Raw genomic sequence first — 22,660 nt, 5'->3', positions numbered from 1 at the left:
ACATTTGTAGCTCACTAGCCTGTTTTGTTTAAGACCAGAAACATTTCTGGCTGCCCCTTTGCACCCTTAGTAAATATATTTCTTCACAGATAAAGCAGGCTGCCGTTCTTCAGTATGACAGATCATAAGAAGTTACAAGTGACTTACGTCTTCTGAGAAGTGGGCGCAGTGGCTCACTGCGATCCAAATCATGGCTGAGAACATAGCAAATTCCATTAAGCATGTACATTGTACTCTTATAGAGCTGGTTTTTCCACTTTGGGGCACATACCTGAAAGAAAAAGAAAAACTGTTGTAGTACCAAATTTTATTGAGTACTATTTCAAGGAGTGAATGGTCAGCAATGCTATGTCATTTGAGGAATATGATGTGCTCTTCCGCAGTATATGCAGGATGTCCCGCATAACTTGAGCCAAGAATTTAAAAATGAAAGGCACGTCGGAAGCAAATTGAACGGAACGCATACTAGTTGCAATATCCTATAGTAACTCGACAACTTCTTGTTTTCCCCATAACTCACTAAATAATTAAGTTTAATTACCCAACTCTTTAATTGTTGGCTGAGGACCCCAAGTATGATAGGCAGATTTGCAGAGCACCTTCAGAAACCACCGATCGAGTTGTTTCCTTTACGACACGTCTCACGTAGTCCTTTTTTCTGGGTTGCAAAGAAAGCCCACGAAATATGAAAAAAAAGCTACGTGACAGAGCGCTTGCACAGTGGTATAGTTCTGCTCTCAAGCGTGCGTTCAGTGAACAAGGTCGGCTACCATCAGATGACGGCGAAAATGCATGCTGCTGGCTGAGCGCTGCCGATGAGATGAAGAACACCCTGCCGCTTCACCAGTCACGATGCAGCTGACCTTGTTCACCAAATGCATGCTTGAGAGCAGCACAATACCACTGCGCAAACGCTCCATCACGTGGCTTTTTTTTTCATATTTCGTGGGCTTTCTTTGCAACCCGAAAAAAAGGACTACGTGAGGCATGTCGTAATGGAAACATTTCTGAAGGTGCTCCACAAATCTGAGTATCATACTTGGGGTCCTCAGCCAATAATTAATAAGTTGGGTAATTAAATTTAATTAATTAGTGAGTTATGGGGAAAACAAGAAAATTGTGCAAGTTACTATGGGCCATTGCAAATGGTATGCGTTTGATTCAATTCAATTCCGATGTGCCTTTCATTTTTAAATTATTAGCCCAAGTTATGTGGGACACCCTGTATACAAAAGCATTGCTCATACAATCCTGACTGATATGATTTGCCAGTTCTCCATGCTGGAGAACATTCAATGTATACCTATTTTAACATTTTAATTCAGATCATGCACTTTCCAGACAATATATATATTTTTTTTTGATTTTCCTTTGTTTTTCTTTGCTTTTGTAGAACATATTAGCGAGCTTCTGCTGTAAACACACCGCCTAGCAACACAACACTTATTTCTGTTTTCTTTTTTCTATCAAAGTGGCTGCTGTAGACCTAAGCAAGCAATGCTAAAGTTCCACTTTATGAAGAATATCAGTAATTCCCTCATTTTACCACTTCTTAGATTAAGCAAAATACCTCAGAAAAAAAAATATTATTCGTGTCTCAGACGCTGCGAGAACCAGTGAATGTGAGGCTTCTTGGCAGCTTCCATCGCCCTCTCATTACCAAGATACTGTTGGTTTTATGGCGGGAGTATCATTGAAAGTATAGGTGCTCGTACCAACAAGTATGAGATGTAATGCTTGGTGTTTAACACATCCACACCCCTTGCAAAAACATGGTCAATTACACCTTCCAATCATGATGTTGGTACACATCTTTTAGGGTTGCACTGAACTATATGAACATCGTTTGTGGCATATAAACCAGCACTTCTACCCAAGCTTGACGGTAACTACACAGTTGTTCTAAGTGCTTTCCTTCTCCGAGCCTCAGGTGTCAGGCACACTCCTCGCTACATCTAATCAGCGAGACACTAATTCAAAAAAGCTAGGTCTACATGCTACACCTGAGTGACTGTAATGCAATTGCATTATCATGATCGGCCCACCCACATGTCCGATTGCACTGCCTTCAGTGTCAGCGTGCATTACAAACAATATTAAAACCTTGGCAAGGAAATATATCAAATGCTGCTATCAGGATCCGTACTTCAAGTCGCTAACTTTGCTTACACAGTACCCAGGACGGGACCATCACTGACTACCACCACACTTCCAGGACCAGCCCAATTTACCAGTTCACTGTCTCTGGGACTGGTTCAGTTTAGTCAGTGATGCACATGACAATCCAAACCCTGGAGAAGTCAGCAAAGAAAGCTTTGCTTTAAAATATGGATAATCAATAACAAGTGAATGCATATAAGTTTACAATATTGCTCTCCATTTGAGAAAACATAAAAACTGTTTTTCACATCTCTACTGAAAGTTTATGGAATCATTCCAGCATAGTAGATATGTGGGTGTTTTACTTCGGCTTTTTTAGATCCTATAAAAAAATTATATTTGTTTTATTAGGTACTAGTGTTTTGTTAATCTCTCCTACCCTTAAAAAAGTAGTATTCAGTATTCTCACAGACACAAACCTCACTACATGAAAGAGGTAATATAGGTGCAACAGTAATTGAAGCCTAAAATGAAAGTTTTCAATATTACACGAGCACCAAGCTCAAAATAAAACTTACAATAACCCTTCCGTCGGGACCAGGCTGAATGACCATTGACATCCCAAGGTGCATATTGTCAAGCAGGTCATGGAAGAGTTCTCCATCTTCATTCTCTACTTCACCTTTGTCTGTTAGAACAAAAACACACACATCTAATAAACACAAATTCCTGTGGTAAACATAAGAAATAAGTTTATTTACCACATAAATAAATATAGGGCTATCATAAGATCACATTAGCTGAACTATGCAGCGCAGCAAACAGTTTGGTGCATAATTCATGCCATTTGACACAGCCAAACAGTAATGAGAAGTTGTTTCTACATGTGCAATATCTTTTCTGAGGATGACGCTATGCCCTGCGGTCTGCCACTTGCCCAGATGGATATGGTTTGCAGGCTTGATGAGACTTAGACAATGAGATAAAACGAAAGAACTAGTGACGCACAGTAAAACTTTGTTAATTCGACCTTCGTTAATTCGGAAAACAGGCTAATTTGGACACATCCTGTAGTCCCGGCAGGTGTATGCGTTATTTAATGCAATCAAACTATCTTTAATTCGGGCGCATTTGGCCGCACATTGATTAATTTGGGCAACTCTCGTGAAGTGGCAAGCGCAGAGTGCCGCAAATGTGCAATAACGGCATTCAACCGAAAGCATAATCGAAATGAAGCGGCGGAGTCCGAATCGCCACATTTATCAGCGGCAATCGTACGCGAATTACAGCGTCATCTCCATTTGTTCCTGTAAGGCACTTATTCTTGCCTTTACCGTTGCGCATAACACCGTGTGCATTCATAACTGCGCAGTTGCCATCCATGATCGCATCTATAGTGACAGCGGTTTCGTCCACAGTGGCTGCGGCAAACAGCACACAGCGAAAACACTTCGTGTGTAACACATGTGAATCATCTCCCAATGTCCTCGCACCATTTCGGAGACAAATAGGACATCCGCCGGACATACAGTTTCGGATATCCTACCACAGATGCCCCAGGGTTATCCAGTATGGACCTTTTTTGGCATACATGTGAATATTTGTCCTCCAATTGAGGCTTTGCCTTTGAGTTTCCTCCAAATAGAATTATGTTTCTAACATGTTCGAATAACAATCCGAAGCTATCATGTCTACAGCTCATATGTACTTGATGCCTTACAACTTCCCAGGAGCAATTTATTTTGAAAACTTCAGTTAGTTCATTAAGCCACTTGCACTTTGCGGGAGGCCTATAGTAGGATACAAATAAAAAAAAAACAGCAGTTGACAAACAAGGCACACGGACCGTGCAGGATTGTGTTACTCAGCCAGCCAATCACAGATGCAAACACAATCGTCGTCCTGCAACCTTTTCGAAATAGCGTCATACTTGATACCTCCCGAGCGTCTGCTCTTCTTGAGTTTTTTCATCGACGAAAGCGATGAGGTATGCAGTAGACATGGATAAAGTGTATGGAGCCTGAGAAGTCTGCAGTACAGTTCATTTCACTGCTGAACCCATTTTATTCATTAAACTTCACTGCCAACTGAAGTGAAACTTACCAGTAAGTTGCAGCGAAGCAAGCGTTTTATTTCAGTTCAATAAAGAATTAGGCTTTCACCATTTTGCTGTAATAGATGAGTGAAAACGTATAAAATTACGCTCTTTAATTTCATTTTTGTGGTTACCACCTTATTTAGGTAACAGGGAAAGTTTGAAGTACGAACTCTTTGCAGCCTAACGGAGGAACAGTGGTTGGCAGTTATAAGGGCGTGGGTGGAGCTTCACTGCAGACTTAAGTTGTATCCGACTGTAGAAAAATTGGGAGTATGCTGCCCTCCTGCACACGTGCGTAACGTGTGCACAAGATGTATTTGCTCGCTCTGCCCGTCGCATCTGTGAAGCAACGCCTGCTGTGACCATGCATAATAGTAGACAATGTGGTGAACACAGTGCAAAAAAATCTGGAATGTGTCCGTAAAATGTACGCAGCATGTCCCCATAATGTGCCTAGCGCACATGCAAGGAATATCTGCAGGATACGGGAAATGTGGCCAAACGGTCATGCGAGGGACATACGGAAGACATATTCGAATATCCCTAGGATATCCATGTCCTGGCAGTGGATGTCAATAAGATATCCATAACACGTCATTGATGTCCCATTGCTGTCCACTTGGTTCGTGCATGGACCGCGTGCCTTCAAAACTGCGTAGTTGCCACGCAGTGACAACAATGACGTCTTATGGATACCCTGTGAACATCCACTGCCTGGACACGGATGTCAAATACATTCTGCAGATCTCACCTGACCATTTTGTTGTACTTTCCATGTTTTGAGGACATCCCTTGCATGTCTGCGAGGGACATGATAGGGACATGCTGCATACATTTTACGAACAATTGTCAGGGCCTGCAGTTTTTGCAGTTCTTGCCATTATGCATATTACGTTTGCGGGTGACAGATGCAACGGGCAGAGCACCCACGTATTAAAGGGACACTAAAGGAAAATATTAAGGCAAGCTAAAGTGATAGATTAGTGCTCGGGAATCTCTAAGGCGTCAATATTAATACAAACAGAGCCTTAATAATTGAGAAATTGAGGTAAATACAGGACATGATCAGAGACTCCCCCGGGAAATTCAAGTACTTGCCCGATGACGAAAGCACTCCTCAGTGAAATTATGACACTAATACGCAACCACTCATTATGCAAAACATCCTTGCATTTTACTATAAGACGAAATAAACTGCTACTTCTCCAGTTCTGTTTCATGTTTAGACAAAAGAACTCAATGAAATTACCCTTGACAATGACGCGGACGGTCGAACAGTTTCGTTTTTTCTCGACTCGGCGACGCCCACACTTTCACGTTTCAGTAGTTATCGCGCAGTGCTGCGCTGGTTTTGCTGGCTCGCGAAACTCACGCAAACTGCAAGTAGCAGAGAATTTAACTTCCATATGATGTTGCGGAATGCCCGAACGGTCTACGCCACTTGGCCAAAAAGCAGCTGCAAAGGCGAATCCGCCGCCCTGACTTTATCTGTCTTGGCTCGGTGCCGCCGCCTGTTGGGCGCCGATTTACTCTCCCACGGCAACAAAGGGCAGTGATGGCGTATGCAACATCACTACTCCCCCGGTTGGGCAGCGGGAGATTTGAATTACGAAAAAGGTGTCTAGACCCTTCAGGTGCAATTTTCTTGTAAACTAAGTCTTTTCTTGGCATGAAACAAGCGTTGCGAGGTTTCTGTAATGGTATTTAAACAGTCCATGTCGACTTAGTATTAGCCTTTAGTGTCCCTTTAAGAACAGATACATTTCATGTACACGTTACGTGCAGACGCACGTGTGCAGATGTGCAGCATACTCCTCATTATTTCAGAGCTTCCGCCAAGCGCAAGCGGCTTATTGAACTAACTGAATTTTTCGAAGTAAATTGCCCTTCTTTGTGGACTAAAGTTGATGAAATGTCCAAGCCTAGCGGTCATCTGTGGTTCCAAGTGAGTAACTTCTTTATACTATAGGCATAGGCAACGCCAACGCAAGGCTAGTCTTTGTTAAAGAATTGGATGAGAAAATGTGATGCAGACACAACAGCTTCTATTTGTAATTACAACGTGCGAGAAAACATAATTATGTTACGAGGAAACTCAAAGAAAAAGCCTCAATTGGAAGGAAAATATTCACATGTATGCCAAAACAGGTCTATATGGGATAACCTTGGGACATCCGTAGTAGGATATCCGAAACTAGACATCTCGCAGATGTCCTATTTCTCTCTGAAATGGTGCGTCGACATAGGGACATTGCAAGTTTTTTTATGTGGGCAAAACAAATACAAGGTTTGCCCGCAAGGTAAGGCAAACGGAAGGCATAAACCTCCTGACTAGGGCCTTTACCCCGCTAGTTCGGATGCCCTATGGACGAAGTGTTTTCACTGGGAAGATGGAATATTCGGATAGCCGCAGCGCTGTACTTCTTCATGCATAAATTAAGGCAACAAAGCGAGCGTGAAAAGGAAAAACTATCATCGCAATTCGTTACTGCGATCACGCGGAATAGCTGGCGCGCTTGTTTCGGGTGCATTTTAGCAGTAGCCAGCTGTGCACTTCGCGTGTTTCGAAGCCGACATTTCAAAATGTGCGTGGTTATCTTGAGCTTCTTTCATTGCTGCATCCTAGCTGCTGCCCACTGGCGATAAGAACATGATTTGCAAAATAAGGAAATCTTCACTTTGCGGCGGCGAAGCGACTTCGTATCACACGATCTACGGGTGCAAAGGTAGAAAAGTTTCAAATTGTCATGGGGCGTCGAAGACGCCAAAAGGCGTGGAATACACAAATAGGGTTACCCATGGAAACGAATGCCGCCGAGCTGGCTGACACGTCAAGAATGGGTCGCGTGTGATTGCCGACTCCTGATAAATTTGCAAGGTGTTTGAAAACGGCCAACAAGTTCCATAATACTATATAAAGATGTTTTTTAGAGGGGGGGGAGGGGAGGGGCCTACGTAGTGACATAGATTGCCTGGCAGCAGAAATGCGACCGGCGCATTGGAGCGGCCACTCTGCCGGCCTGACAACAGCCAGTACCTGGCGTTACTGGCACTTGGCCCTCTCGCCGACTCCGCCGGGGTTCGTGCGGCAGCTTTACGGTTCGTATAACCCACCACGGCGCAAAGAGCGATTCGCAACATTTGAAATTGAGCACATTGTAAACTAATGAACTAGGGCCGGGAGTTCTGAAAAATTTGTATCATCCAGAAATCCGTATCAAGTGTGATCGTATCACTGATATTTCACGGTATACGGAGATTGGATTGGATAAACTTGATGAAATGTCCTGCAGGATGCACGTCAGCGCGCAGTGGGCGTCTCTCACACAGGGAGGTATGTACGGAGACTCCAGGCGAGTTTTCGACATCGCCGTTGTGTTGCGCACATATATAATATTGTCTGAATGCCGAATTCAAACAAAGGAACTCTACCGCAGAAGCCCAATACACTCATAATTGGGCAACGACGCTTGCCTCAGCAGGTGGAATAGAACATCCTTAAGAATTTCCTGCATGCAAGATATATTTCGTAGCTGCAAGGGCTCCATCTGCCCAGCAGGGGTTGCCTTGCATGCTGCGTCGCATGAATATGGGTGACCAAGTTTAAGTTTTAAAAAATTTTTAGAAACGCCTTGTGGTAAGTAACATAATTCTAGTCCTTGAGCTGGATTATTCACAGAGGTGGACATTGCTTGCAAGACAAATTGAAACACATTCAACTAAGCAACAAAGATTTATTAATTAACTTCTTAATTGCTTTACCAGACAAATGGCAATTGACAAATTGTAGCCGGTGAGCTTGCAAGACGTAGTCACTTAGAATGAATTTCCAAGGAGACACCAGTTTGAGATATTTGCAACGTGACGGACGAAATACATGGGCGTTGCAGTTACTTTTGTGCTTCAATGCATGAGCGAGCATTCTGTTCAAAAAATATAACCCCTCCCCTACTAGGGACAGGGGTGCACACGAAACTTGTGCAGCCCTAGGGGAGAAGCTGGCTAGTTTATTTCCTTTTTTTTTTTTTTAACGTTTGAGACGCATCAAAGAGACATGGTTGCTGTTGTTCATTGTTGACTACGGGCCCTTTCTCGGGCGAGTTCCCGGCGGCGCTCATGAAACACCATCTGTTCTACGGCCGAACTCACGACGCGCGGTCCGCTCCCGCTGCCGTTCCTTCAACGCAGCCTGCTGCTTCGGCAGAACGAACCAAACGCGGCCTTCCCATCTGACTGCCGGGTCTGAACTGGCGGAAAATGGCGGGGAGACGAGCGAACACGCCTGAACACGCGACACACCCTTTCCCTCTTCCGGACGGAGGGGACGCTTGTGATTGGCCCGCGCATTGAGCTGCGTCTACTATTTCATGTAAACAAAACACCGCTTTAAAGGGCGCGTATATTATAAAAATGAAAGAAAATAAAGAAAAAAAGCGACAGTGGTTGAATCTTAGCGTGTTGGTCTCGCAACCTGGAGGTCGCTGGTTCGAATCCGCCGACTGACAAGCAATTTTTATTTGCACGCGGCTTGAGTTTTAAATGAAAGCTTTACTAACCTCGTTGAGCCGAATTTCGCCGTCGCCAGCAATTTGACCTTAATTTGACGGCAGCTGTGCCGTAGCCTTGGCAACGCGCCGCGGCGAGCACCACCGCCGGCTTGGCGCATGCGCTCTCGCAGCTGGTCGCCGCCTGACCACGTGACTCGCCGCGCACCTCATCGCTATTATAATATATGTACTTAAATAGTCTACAATAGTAACGTTGGCGCGCCTGGCTAAGAGGAGCGCCGCGCTCGCCTAGTCAGTGCGAGTGGTTCTTTATTCTATGGTGCGAGCTTGGCCATGGATGCGACGAGGCGTTCATTTGAGCGATCGAAAGCCGTTTGAGCGCCGCGAGAGAGCATATCTGGTGGCTTTAACTTCTTGAATATATGACTCTGTCTAGGCACTACAGAAGAAGTTTCTTAGAGCGCGTTGTATTCGTTTGTGCCCAGACATGCAGTCATTGCGGAGTGCGGTCGAGTTTGTTTACGCTCAGCCGCTGGCTGCCCGCGCCGTGAGGCAGTGGGCGTGGACGCCCCTTGCTGATCGCTGTGTCTGAAGGGGCAATGTTCTGACTGGTGTTGTATAAGTCGCGGGTCGCTTTTTTCGTCGCGACGATAGATTGGATTTTTTACAAGCACTGCTCCAGTAAGGCACATGTAACCGGCAAACGGAGGCCTCAAGAGAGCACCTGAGCTTATAAGAAGCAGGTGGCGCAGGATCTCCATGACATCCAAGGGGTAGCGCGGGGATCAAAGCTGGAAACAGGGCGGCCCGCGGGTTGGGCCGCGGAGGCCGAAGCGTGCCAGGGGGTGTTCGCACTAAAAAAAAAAAAAAATGGCTGTCCGCTGTCGCGGACAGCCGATTTATACATCCCTGGCACGCGCAGGCCTCGGCGAGCTCCAACCCACGGACCAGTTCGGTTTCTATCTTTGGCGTCCCCGTTGCCGCTTTGGTGTCCTGGAGGCGCCGCCAATTAAGCGAAATAATGACGCGTTGTTACAAATAGTAAAAAACACGATTGCATAACTGTATTACGTCCAGCCGTCAACTTGTGGCGCTAAGTGCAGCACTACCGCGCCCCGCGACTTCTTTCAATATATGCCACCCGGACTCTAGTACGGTCGCTACTGCTCCCACAGAAACATCTGTGATGTTATTTACAAGGTACATCGCCGTAAGGTGCGAGAAAGCTATGATCCGCCACGACTGACTTAGCACGAGCGCCACAGGGGCAACACAGTCTGTCCGACACAGAGGTCGCCAAATTGGGCGTCAGTGCCCGCTGCTTCACCTATTCTACAGCGCCGGACGCCAGCGTCCGAGAAGTAAACAAACTCGACCCCACTACGCGATGCCGGCAGGCCTAGGGACAAACGCATAATCAAGGAGCAAAAGCCCCCAGATTTTCTCTCGCTCCCGCTCTCGCCTGCACACAAACGGCTGGCGATCCCTCAAATGAACGTCTCGAGAGCGAGGCCGGGCCGTCTTCTCTGAGCGTTGAGCGGGGGAGGCTTCGAGCCGTCGTCGCCGAGCGGCGTCTAACCATCCCGCGGATATCGCCCGGCGAACTGCTTCTGGAGAGGGTCCGGAATGCAACAGGCGTCGCACCGTCGAGATCAATAATGTAGCGACCGCGTTCGCGCCCCGTCCGTTTGTGCTTCAACGCTGTGCATGTTCGCGGCGTCTCTGGGTGTCTAGCACTTGCGATTTCCCTGTAGCACAACAGGCGTCGCACCATCGACCGATACGTGTCTACCCAAGCCTAATCATAGTAAAGCCCCTTAAACTTCGCAAAGTAGCGACACTCCTCGTCCGCCTTCACTCCTCCTCGTTTATCCTATCTTTCACGCTCCCTCCTCGACCGTGGCGCCACCTACACTGCTCGAGCGTAGCAACGGCGCTAACATGTGCCCCTCGCTACTCCGTAGACGCTTCTCGAGCAAAAATGGTGCTGGTGCACGGCGCGAGGGCCCACGTGATGCTATTAGGCCAATAGCGACGCGGCGTCGGACTCGGCCAGAGCGCGCGAGGAGGAGGCGGCATTCTTCAAAGCGTGGCACTACTTTACGAAGTTTAAGGGGCTTTAAATCATAGTCATGCCTAGCCACCGACCTAGGCACAGCCGTCATGCTTGACGATGATTATATACCTAAGTATAACAATTACAGCTAAATCAAAGGTTAACCAAAGCAAACCAAGACTTAACCAGGCTAAACAAAGCTTTCGCTTTGCCTATCCAGGGTTAGTTGAGCTTAGCCGCAGTCAATTTTTTTTCGTACGGCAACACCGCCGCCGGCACGAGTGAGGCAATACAAGCGTCGCTTGAAAAGCAAGTGGAACAGAGAACTTTTACTGCGAGTTTGAGGACGCATGTCTCCAAACTGGTGTCATTCTGGAAATTCATTCCAAGTGGATATGCCTTGCAAACTCACCTGCTACAATTCGTAAACTGCAATATGTGCCGCAAAGTAATTAATTAAGAAGTTAATTAGGGAATATTTGTTCATTAGTTGAGTGTGTGTTTTGATTTTTCGTGCTTGTAATGTCCGCCTCTTCGCATAATGCTGCTCAAGGAAGCGAAAAATCCTATCTGTCACAGGCGACGTTTTAAAAATTCCGTATAACTTAACAAGTATCACCCTGTGTATCGCGCCCGCGTATAGTTTGAACATTGTTCGGGAATCCGTTGTTGCTGCTGCCCATCCAACTCATGGCTCATGTCCACTGTTGGTTAAGGAATGGGTGGATTATTCCATGTTATAACCGCAATTTCGGGGTAAGGGTAAGTGCTATTGAAAGATGAAATTACATGTTAAAATGAAAGCGATAACAGTACAAAAAATAAATAATCATTCGTTGAAAAGGACACACGCGCACAAATAAAACCACAAATTTAAGCGGGTACTCGGTTGGACTATTCTTGACTACAGACGAACATCCCTTTGCCTTAATTCCAGAGACCCCAAATGAAAGGGTGCAATCGCAACGCTAAACTTTGCCATCACTTGTCAATGTATCCCTCAACCGGTAAAACAGCCACTTTTCAAGCTAAACAAAACTATCACAATATTTAGAATCATTTTAATGTTATTTGCAATATTCTTTATTTTTTCAATTTTGAACAATAAACTTATATATATTATTCTTCATTCGCATCCCCTCCCATCCCCAAACCAACACCTCTACAGCCGCCGCCTTCTTGGCCATTCTCTCACCGCGGTTAAGCGCAATTACTTCAGAAGCAAGCAAAACAATAAGGTCTTCGCTGTGGGAGAATGGTGCTGCTGCGGTAAAGGAGTTCAAAGCGGAAGAAAAAGTTGAAGACTGCTGTTCCTCTCCCTCATTTCCTCCTATTTTCACTTTGTTCTGTTCATGTTCCCTATATTTCGCAACGCGCCGTCTCCGCGACATACGGTATACACACGCAGCGCGTACAATGCACGTACACACGTGGACGTCGCCACCGAAGCGGCAAAGGCGTCGGCCTGCTACGATTAAGGCGAGATCGATCCCATCAGACTGCTCACCAAAGATGACACAATGGCCCAGAAATGTCGGTCAGCTCACCCGAGGTATCAACACGCACTTCGGTACACGGCGAGTCGTCTACACGCGGCCTGCACTTGAACAGGACGCCGGGCTGGTGAACTTCGTTTCCCAAAGTGGTCGAGTTGTCCTTGATGGCCGACACCAGGGCTCTGCGGGGGAAAAAAAAAAGAAAGTTTTCGTCAAGCATACCATTTATCCGGGGATTCACCATTATATTCGGGCAATAGTAGTATCCTATTGTTATCGCGACTGCATCATGCATGATACAGGAAGGACTGAGCGCGACATGTGCTTTCCGGGAACAGAGAAAATGCCGTTGAGTTCATACGGCCAGACATTCAAAGGAGGGAGGGTTCGTTCTGCTTTGTGAATTTTTCTAGAGAGGTTATCGCCACATGCCGTTTTCTGAACTTTTGCCTCATGTTAATGTGCCTCACGTCCGACACAATACAACAGCGCTGAAGACGCGTGCCTTACATCATCATTACTATTATTAACATTGGACGTCTGCTTTCGACAAATGAACTGGACAAATTGCACCTTGTCAGCTCGGACTGACTCATAAGCCGGGTACGCCCTCTCGAACTGGCTCAACATGCAAGCACGGTGGAATTCGACATGGCGAAATGTGAGGGTCCAGAATAGCACCATTGGTCAGGAAGGCCAGCCGCTGTCTAGCGACTACTAGGTGTACTAGCAACGTTTGACTAACAGGCCAAGGTCCAAATCAATGCTGTCAACTAAAAAAAGCCCGCGGGTCAGCCCATCAAAAAAACCACAAAAGCCGCAGTTCCGAAGTTCCTAAAACTGCTAAGAGAGCCTCTGAATTCAGGTTGGAACCGGAGTTATAATCAGTATGCGAGAGAGATACACAAAATAAAGGAGAAAGGCAGGAAGTGGTCCGGTAGCCTACGCTGGAGGAGAGTGCATATGCTCCCTGTTTCTCTACTTTCTCCTTACAGTCAGTATGTAACTTTTACTGCGACTTAACTGCACGTAGCTTAAACGAGCACTAAACTAGCTTATCTTGATAAATTATTATTTGAAAACTCAATTTTCGTTAATTTCGCGGTAACAGGCTTTATTTTATAAATTTCGCTCTGGAGCTCCAGCACTGGCACCATCGTCACTGTGACGTACCACGATGTTGCAATCTCGTGGCTCAGTTAATTGTCTTGAGCCTTGCCAGATTGTCTTTGGCTTTCTTAAAATACAATGTACTCCATCTTTACCAATAAAGAATTAACTAGGCCAAGGCAGAAGCCGTCAAAATTCATGAGGTCCTGTCAAGCTGGTGCGAAAACTTCGCAAAGCAGCGTTAACACCCGTTTTTCACTTTAGCATCTCTTTGGCTTGCCAAAGATTTAACGGTGAGACTAGCATTTTTATTTATTTTTATTTTGTACTGTATCGTAATTTACCGACACAGTTCAAATCATTTGTTCTCTTTAGTGCCCCTTTAAAAATATAGCTACCTAGCTAGCTGATAAGCATTCTTTTTCCTACGATTAGCGAACTGCGAAAGTATATCAATGCGTTCTAAATGTTATTGTTTCGCAATAGGGCCACTTCACGTGCTTTAAGTTACTTGGAGCTTCCAGCAACCAGTCATCAAGGGCTACGGCACAGCCATTCCTTAGTGATTTTAGGTGTTCTGTTCTTTCTTGCAATCTATTGTTATCATCATTACCTGCATTTTATGCGAGTTTACGTATTCTACAATGAATTGATGCAACAACACTGTAACACTGTGTTAATGCTTGCAACCGTATCGAGGAAGGAAATGAAGTTCGGACGAAACTTCGCACAAAACTGACTTTCATTTATTTATCTGAAAATTTGTTGAAGTGAATGGCTTTCGTCGATACAAACGTGTCAACGCAAAGGGCGCATGCTCTTGCGCAACCGAGCGCGTTCATAGAGACGAGCTTGCCATGTATATATACCACTACAGATGTGCAACTTGACGGCTCTATTCTGTACGAAACTATCAAGTGAAATGATGAGTGCTACCTACATATCCTGGCTACAACAAATGTAAACCGTCAAGGACATCGTTCCTTTAATTGTGAACAATTTTTAAAAGAGTTCGGCTATTTGCTTAAGTTTAAAATTATCATCGATAATTCCTGCAATCTTTTTTTTTTATACACACATTCTATTTAGACCTTAAAAGTATAAAGTGTTCCTGCTGTACTGTATAAGGTTTCGAGTTGCGTACCCAGCTCATCTGTGATCTGGGAATTGTAAAGTGCTCAGTGATTCAAATGCGATGATCGGCCCCGCATGGCGGCCATAGGCGTCCGGCGCTGCTTGCGCCACCAGTGAACGCTGGGGGATCGCCGAGTGATAGCTTGGGGTGCGTCACAAATGCCCTCGCTTTCAATGTATACCGCAATGCGTGAGCTCGGTGTCCCCGGTGCCCACCAAAAGACGCCGGCCGCCATGCGGGCCGATCATCGCGTTTGAATTCACCGAGTGAGCACTGTACAACTATCACATGCTATCACTGTCAAGGGTTCTATGATTTCAGCGAGCCTATATTTAAACCAATGGGCGATCGTATTAAACTCTCACTCTCATGTCCGTTGGCAACTTCTGCTCGTTCGCCTCCTACCCGCGCGCTCGGCGCTCTGTCTCGGCCTCGCCTTCGGCTGCTTCTTCCGGTACCTTCGGGCACAGCAGTTCCCATAACGTGTACATTTGCCGCGTCTGGCAAGAAGGCAACAATCATGCCGAGGTAAGCGTCTTCACGCGGGCACGCGTGGAACGTGCATATTCTGACGGACTGTTCGTGAAGACCGTCGCAGACCCGCCGTCTAGAAGCAATCCGTGCTTCCATCGTGGGCCCTCAAATAAAAAAAAATAATAATGAACCCTCGGAATCAGCACTTCCGCGCAGGCGCGGAGAAGGCAAGGGCACTTCGACGGCGGTAGCCGCCGCGACACAGCGGCGTTGCAATCTGCGCGCGCCCGCCACGCGACTTCCGGGCGGCGAGGAACGCGCCGGTGTCGGGTTTCTTCAGCACGGCGGAGAAGGGGTTTCGGGCAGGACGCGCGAGTCCGCCGCCAACGGTGCGCGCAGCACACAGGTGCGGTACGTGCACACGTGTGCCGTCGCCGAACGCGCGCTGACCTGCGCCCAGGCTCGACACCCCGATTAGCATTGGCCCACACGGCTCGCGCAGCGTTGGATGGCAGGGGGCCACCGGTTTCGCTGCCCAATTAACAAGAGGCGATCGTAGCTAAGTAGAGAGGGAGAGCTAGCCGGGAGAAACAGGGCTGGGGGTGAGACTCAAGGGCGGCACAGACGAAGCGCTACGTAAACCGGAAAACGAACGAAGCAACAAAAATGCTAAAATGAGGTCCTATGTATCCGAAATTACCTTAGAAGAGTGCCGAATCGAGCTGGTCGGAACATATGTATTATATACGGCTAAACATAAATGTATGTGAACAGCGCACGGACGGGGCGAGCGTAAGATACTACATCTGTGCCTTCCGTTTACTCCCAGGGTCGTCAACCGGACGTGCGTCTGGTTGATCTATACCCTTTCCCTTCTCCTTCTCACGGGTAAAGTATTTTCTTCTTTTATTGAGCAATGGTAATTTCAGCCGCGTATAAAATACACGTGCGCACACTCTCTTTGGCGAAGACCTCACACTTCCAGCTGTGAAGGTTTATTCGTTTACAATCACCGAAATTATCCGCGCTTACGGTCAAGGAGCTATATAATGATAGTAGGTAAATGGTCGACTGGTAGGACAACACGGCCCTCTCCTCGGTGTGCTCAGTGACATGACACTCGAACGTGAGCTCGGACGCGTACTTGTTATAGTGGTAAATAGCATTTTCAATTTTTGAGGTATCGCCTCCCGTACCGTCTCTCCACTCCCTGCCACTCAGGTGTTAGCAGCCCCGCTAGTCAGTTCACGATGCGGTCAGCAGGAATTGCTTTCCTACCTATTTCCATCGCTAATAAAGTGACCGATTAACATGCTACTGCATATTATATTTTTGTCGCACGCCATGGACACGCTGGCGAGTATCAAGGGCGCAGCAATTCACGGTGACATCGCGCAGAACTGCAGATTCATCGGTCGAGTCAGCCAACTGGGAACCAGATCGTCCTGAACCTCTCGGAGGAGCGCGCGAGGAAAGTGATTTCGCATCGCTCGCCGGTAATCGTTGCGTGATCCGTCCCTCTCAACCAGCGTCGCGCACGAGGTCAGGCTGCGAACAATGGACGAGACACGCAACCGGTACTCGTTCGCCGCACGCTGTTTTCCCGCTGAGTAAATGATGCACCCGATCCAAACGAGCAAACAGAAAAGGACGTCGTGATATCAAGAGCTACCGACGCGATCTGATCAGTTTCCTTCCTATCATGGCTGATAACGTTATCTCGAGGGCCCTCGGCTTTCCAGTGACGCAATCAAGCATAAGTCGCGGCTACTTCATCAATCTTGCGACCTCCGAACGTCTCTGTAGACACTTGATTTTGAGCTGTGTAAGCCGCGTGCGGGGGCCACGCAGCACGTATCCCTTTGCAACTTACTCTCTGTGCTACGTGTGGTTGCAAAGTCCCCCCAAAGATGGTCGAAACAATCGAGCTCCTTAAAAAACAAGAATGCCCATTCAAAGGTTATGCACAAACCAAAAAGTACAAACACCACAAAGAACTACAGTCGACGCATTTATAACAAAGTGCTTGCGGCCTCCGAAATCATTCGGTATAGAGGACACTTCGTTGTAACGGTCGCGCGCCGCACAGGTCAGAATAGAACCAGGAAGGAATTATTTCTTCGTTATAGAGGTAATTTCGTTGTAGAGGCGTTCGTTGTAGAGGCGCTTAGCTGTGTACGTTACCCCTACCTTCTCTCCACACACACATACATACATCATCCCTGGTTAACCTCCCTTCCTTTCATTTATAATTTTCTTCTCTCTCTCTCTCTCTCTCTCGCTTTCTTACATGCATCACCATCATCATTCTCGCAAACCGACTACCCCGTCAGTCAATCCTTGAAAACCTAAGTTCTGACATGAATGTCGCTATAATTCCGTCCATTGTTGACGCAGAAACTCCCACCATGTATAAGTGCGCACGAATAATTATGCCACGTCACATAATTTAGGCAAAACATAACAGTGCTCGCGGAGGTATCCGAGACAGTGGTCCAGAATATTCGACGCACGCCAGCGGCGGCGGCAGCAAGCCTGTGCCCGCGCGGCCTACAGGTTCTCAAAAACGGAAGTGAGCGTGCCGTAAGGTTCCATAACAGTAGTAACAACCTTTTCTGCGCGCGCCGACGAACGCGGTCCGAAAACTCTGTGGTCAAGATAATCGCGCTCAGCCACGTATTTATCCCCGCGCGGAGCAGTCGGAGACTCGAATTCCCGGACTGCGTAGTCATCCGCCGCCGCACGGCCGGCGTGCGCCATGGTGCGCCTCGCAGCCGGCTGATTCACGCCAAGACTCGCCCACGAAGAAAGGCGGAGGACACACGGTGGAGCATCGGGCGTGCACCACGCTACAGGCCGCGCGGTAGCGAAGAGCTGCCCTCGCCGCGATTGAGGTCACCGCGCTCGACCGCAACCGCTGAACGAGAGAAGCGAAAGCAAAAAAAAAAAAAAGGGGGGGGGGGAAAGAAAGAAAGAAAGAAAAGAAATTCGAGGCCCGCCCGGTCAAGTTTTTTTATTCACCCTGAGGACGCACCGCCGCCTGTCCCGCATCGCTCACGACATTTGGGCAGCCATCTGCTTTCTCGCTCCACTCGATAGGGCCCCCTATTCCTTCCGCAACGTTTGCACGAGGTTGTGCAACCCCAGCGCCCTGACGTCCACGAGTGGGCGCTCGGCCGCTGCACCTGACCACAGCTGTATCGCTTTAGTGCCGACTCCCCTCCGGCTCCTTATGATGAAACAACGCGCTCGCATACCTCCATTTCTTTTTGCAGACGAGCCAGAGCGCCCGCGATTTTGCTTCATTCTTTCTTTCTGTATTTTTTTTCCGAACTTCTTGAGGTACTTGCTGCTCAAGTCGGGTCGCCAGGCGGCAGCTAAACGGCAACGAGTGTTTCCGCTACTAGCAAGGTCTGCAATAAGCGGCCAGACAGAAGCAAGAACTGGAAGTGAAACAAATAAGTAAAGGAGTAGCTTGCCCCAAGACATCCCTGTGCCACCCATGGTGGCCACCCAGCGATAAGTAGGTGTCTCCACGCGTCCGAGCCGGAAGCGTCGGTCGATCTTTAGTTCGCCATAGGTCCCGGTATTCACCCGACCACGGAAATGCCAGACGCACTTCGAACGCTGACGAAGCCGCGTCGGGAAAGTGTACGAACACCGCGGAGTGAGTCATGACCCAAGGAGAACGTCACTTGCTGAACGGGCCCAATTTGTTAAACATTTACTCTGTGGTTGGCAAAGGTGTGTCCTCGAAATTCGTAACACGGACTTCTGAGAATTTTACCGCGACTTATACGCCCAACCGCAACGCCATATCCGCCGAGATCCGATGCTGACAAGTTATAGATATACAAACCATAGCACAGTAGCGTTTTGCGTGAATAGAAAACGCTTTAGAGTATTATAAATAACAGGTCACGTGCAACAGAGGCCAAAGCAAGCGTATCCACTTATTAGCGCAGCCAGCATTTTTGTCTGGTGAAATGGTTACAACTACACTCTCCCCGTAAGTTCGCCACTGTATACTCCCAGATAAACTTGAAGCTACAGGGAAACACGCAAGGCAGTACGAACGAAGTTACAGACGAAGGGTATTGCAAGGCCATTTCGAATGTTTTTTTTTTTTTCCTCTTCTGGCTGACATCGAAGATCCGCGCAGAGATATAACCTCACGCGCATTTCGCCTGTTTCGTCGCGAAGTGCATACGCGCTTATCGCATGTCATCTTTGCGTACCATCAGCATCCTGCACTGAAAATGATCTCCAAGTGTGGTGCCTGTAAAATCTAGACCTCGTCCGCACACCGCATAGTTGCTGGGATGACGACAGGTGAGCGCAGCTAAAGGGAGCAGCCACGTCCTGCGCGCTATCTCCAGACGCTGGCTCTGTCAAGCCGACCGAGGAATGAAGACAAAAACAAAAAGAAGCCCACGATGGCTTTATCACCGCTGCCACGGCGCGAGGGGAATGACACGGAGCCGAGACAAGGAACCTCGCGGACGGCCGTGGCGAGGGCACTCCGCGTTTCTCCCAGTTGTAGGGCGCTGGAGCAGCCGCGAATGCCGGGCCTGTTTGCTGGTCCATCTTGGGCCGTCGTGAATCTCGGGACAAGATCTTTGCCCGAATTACTCACGACGCGAGGAGGAGCTGCGAACGGCCGCCAAGAGTGATCGTATCGCCTCGTCTCGATTTAGCAAGATGGACAGAGCAGAACAGCCGCTTCTCCCGTAAAACTGACAGTGCGAATAATATAAGATGAGAGTGCTAAGAATAGTTTCTATACCGAAGCAATGTCACAACCACGATTTGATTATGAGGCACGCCTTATAGTGGGGGAAGTCCGGAACAATTCTGACGGCCTTTAACGTGCAACTAAATGTATGTACCCACCCCCACGAACGTTTCTACATTTCGCCCCCATCGAAATGCAGGCGCCGCGGCCGGGGCCTCAGGCTGAGGGTACTCTGTCTACGCAGTAACGACAAAGCTTGGGTGATGAAGAGTACGCGTGTTGGACGTGAACTTATCACGCATTTCCTTCGTCGGCTCGTCGCTTCTGACAAGAGGACGGGTCATCTTTGACAGTGGTGCGTCACAGGAGCGAGACTGTCGTCGCGAAGAAGTTTGCAAGACCCCGCTCCTTATAACTCTTGCGATGTGTCGGTCACGCCGAACCTACAGCACTGGCAAAACGAAGGCGAGTTCAGGGGCATCAGACAAGCGATGGTGTCGTCAACGCGAGGAGTCGTACCTCGTGCACCCTCCTCCTCACCCACCCAGCTTCTAATCGCAAGAGGAGATATGCTACGTGCTGTAAACATTCGCAGCGGTGCGCGAACAATTTGCACGTCACTGCAGGGATGAAGCCGAATTTCGTGCGTATAACCTGAGCCTCCCAATGTGAACGTATTGTGAAGCCGGCCCGACCCGCGAAAAAAGACGCCCGAGACGGGCTCACGGGCGTTGTCGGGTCATCTCGAACTAGCGCCTTACAAGGAGATCTCCATGCAGCCTTGTGCTCCGGGACCTCCTTCTGTAAAACTTACCTATGTATTTTTTATTTGTACAATAAGCATTGATTGATTGATTGATTGATTGATTGATTGATTGATTGATTGATTGATTGATTGATTGATTGATTGATTGATTGATTGATTGAAAATTTGGACGATAGCAATATAATGCTATATGCTAAAGCATTCTTAAATAACCAACTCGAAGTAATGATGACCGCTGCCCTAAGTTTTATTTTCGAATCATCAGAGCCGACATACACATGTATAGTGACAGTATAGTATAGTACGTCTTGCGACACGGAAAAATTGAGGTTGCTGTGGCACTATGATAACAAATAATCGATGAAATAAGAAAAAGAAAAAAAGAACATTTCTCTCCACGAGAGGGCGGTTAATCATACTGTGCGTGATGCGGTTCATGCAAATGCGCGCCTCGCACGACACAAACTTGCTCGAAAGCGGCAAAAGAGCGCAATTTTCACTTTTCCTAGAAGTGAAAGCGGACACATAAGCGCACTGTCATCTGTCTATGCAACTCCTGTGCATTGCATCCTCGCGACCTGCGGGCGCCAGTCAGGACATCCTGTGCCGGCTCTCGAACAGACCCCGCTTCCGGGCGCGACAGTTTTCTTCTCGGCAGCCCCGAAGGGCGGCGTATACTACTACGTGCGTGCGAGCTGGTGATTGCGGGGCGCCTCGGTCGTGTGTCCTTCGCGCGTGCCAGCGGTGACTGAACGCCCGCTGATGACGCTCACCTCGAGTGCCGCGTGGCTCGTGCCACGATGAAAGCCCAATGGCGAAACCGACGAGGCATCCCGCAGTTGCATCTCTCAATGTACCTCGTTGTGGGTCGTGTACACTCACTTATACACGCATATATAGTGTCGCCGAGTGTTCATTTCTCTTCTGTCATGTTTCCCTTATTTTAATATATTATTCGCCATGTTTCACATTCCCGCTGACTTACATTCGTAACACAGTTTGAGCAAACCTTAAAGTCCCACGGAGAATGACAAAACAAATAATTACGCGAATCCCACGCACACTCCCGGGGAATTTACAGACACGAAGCTTCCCGACGGCATTCACCACGCTCAATAGCGACACGCTGTTGGTCTCGCAGTACACGTGTATGAACTGCACAAATCAAACATTGGCTACTCAAAATCACATTCTTTGGGGTTGCGAGGGCTTACTCCCTTCCCAGGTAGCCCCTGCCAGCTCCCTCACATCAGACGTGGGAGGAGCTGCTCAGAACGCCGGATCAAAAACTACAAAAAGCCCTCGTTGCCTTGGCCGAAAGGGTCGCTCCTCGTGAGGGGCCATCCTAGGACTCGGGCCTGCCAGATCATAACTGAGCAGAGTCTCAATAAAGTTGTTACCACCTGAACTGAGAAGAAGAAACAGTGACGATTGACGTTTAAGGCGTCTACACCCCTTACAAAGACGTTATAAACTGGACTTCCCAATGAAGAGGTTGGTAAATGCCCTTTAGGCTAACACTGAAACATTCTAATTCAATTTGCCACGTCTAAATCAGCGCCCCTGCTCAAAGATTCCTCTCCATACTACCATCATCATCACCATAATCATTTATTAACCCTTAAGGACCCTTAACAGGGCATTACATAAGCGGGGGGGAGGGAGAAACATTATTGAAATAACATATAAAGGAGCGAATGCTATATAACAATGAATCAACCAGGTTACAAGTACAGAGCGCGCACAGAAGAAGGATGCAGTAAAGTGCAGTGGAAAACAGAAGGCAAAAGAAAGGTAAAACACACATCCTTCCATAGAAGGATGGGATGGAGCAAGTAATTAGGAATAAGCTAACAAACGAAGATATACATTGCAATAAAAGATTGACACCCAAACGGACATTGAAATACAAGACAAAGTATACAAAGCATAACGTAAATCAATTAGACAACGCCTGTATCATAAAAATAGTGTGAGAAAACAAAAAATGCGTAGTTCAAGTTATTTAACAAAAAGCTCAGTTCGTAGTTCAAGTTATTTCAGTCCAAAGCTCATCGCGTTATGCCTCTTCGCGTCTCAACGGTGTGAAAAAAGAACCACCCCTACGCCTACACGGCGAGACACCGACGCCAAACCTGGTAAAAGAGGCCGAGAAGCTAATTCCAGATGCTACACCTGAGCA

General features: G+C 47.6%; 1 protein-coding gene across 1 annotated transcript in view; it reads right to left on the bottom strand.

The window, feature by feature from the left end:
* The window catches only part of LOC142571682 (integrin alpha-9-like), a 103,643-nt gene that overhangs the window by 40,359 nt on the left and 40,624 nt on the right, over nt 1-22,660 (bottom strand). The window contains exons 2-4 of the mRNA XM_075680215.1: nt 12,310-12,440; nt 2,679-2,788; nt 148-271 (exon numbers count right to left, since the gene is read on the bottom strand). Of these exons, the coding sequence (XP_075536330.1) occupies nt 148-271; nt 2,679-2,788; nt 12,310-12,440 (365 nt within the window). The remainder of the gene's footprint in view (nt 1-147; nt 272-2,678; nt 2,789-12,309; nt 12,441-22,660) is intronic.

This window comes from Dermacentor variabilis, chromosome 2, assembly GCF_050947875.1.
Source record: "Dermacentor variabilis isolate Ectoservices chromosome 2, ASM5094787v1, whole genome shotgun sequence".
NCBI lineage: Eukaryota > Metazoa > Arthropoda > Arachnida > Ixodida > Ixodidae > Dermacentor > Dermacentor variabilis.
The sequence above is the reverse complement of the archived record's forward strand: the minus strand, read 5'-3'. Positions and strand labels throughout refer to the sequence as shown.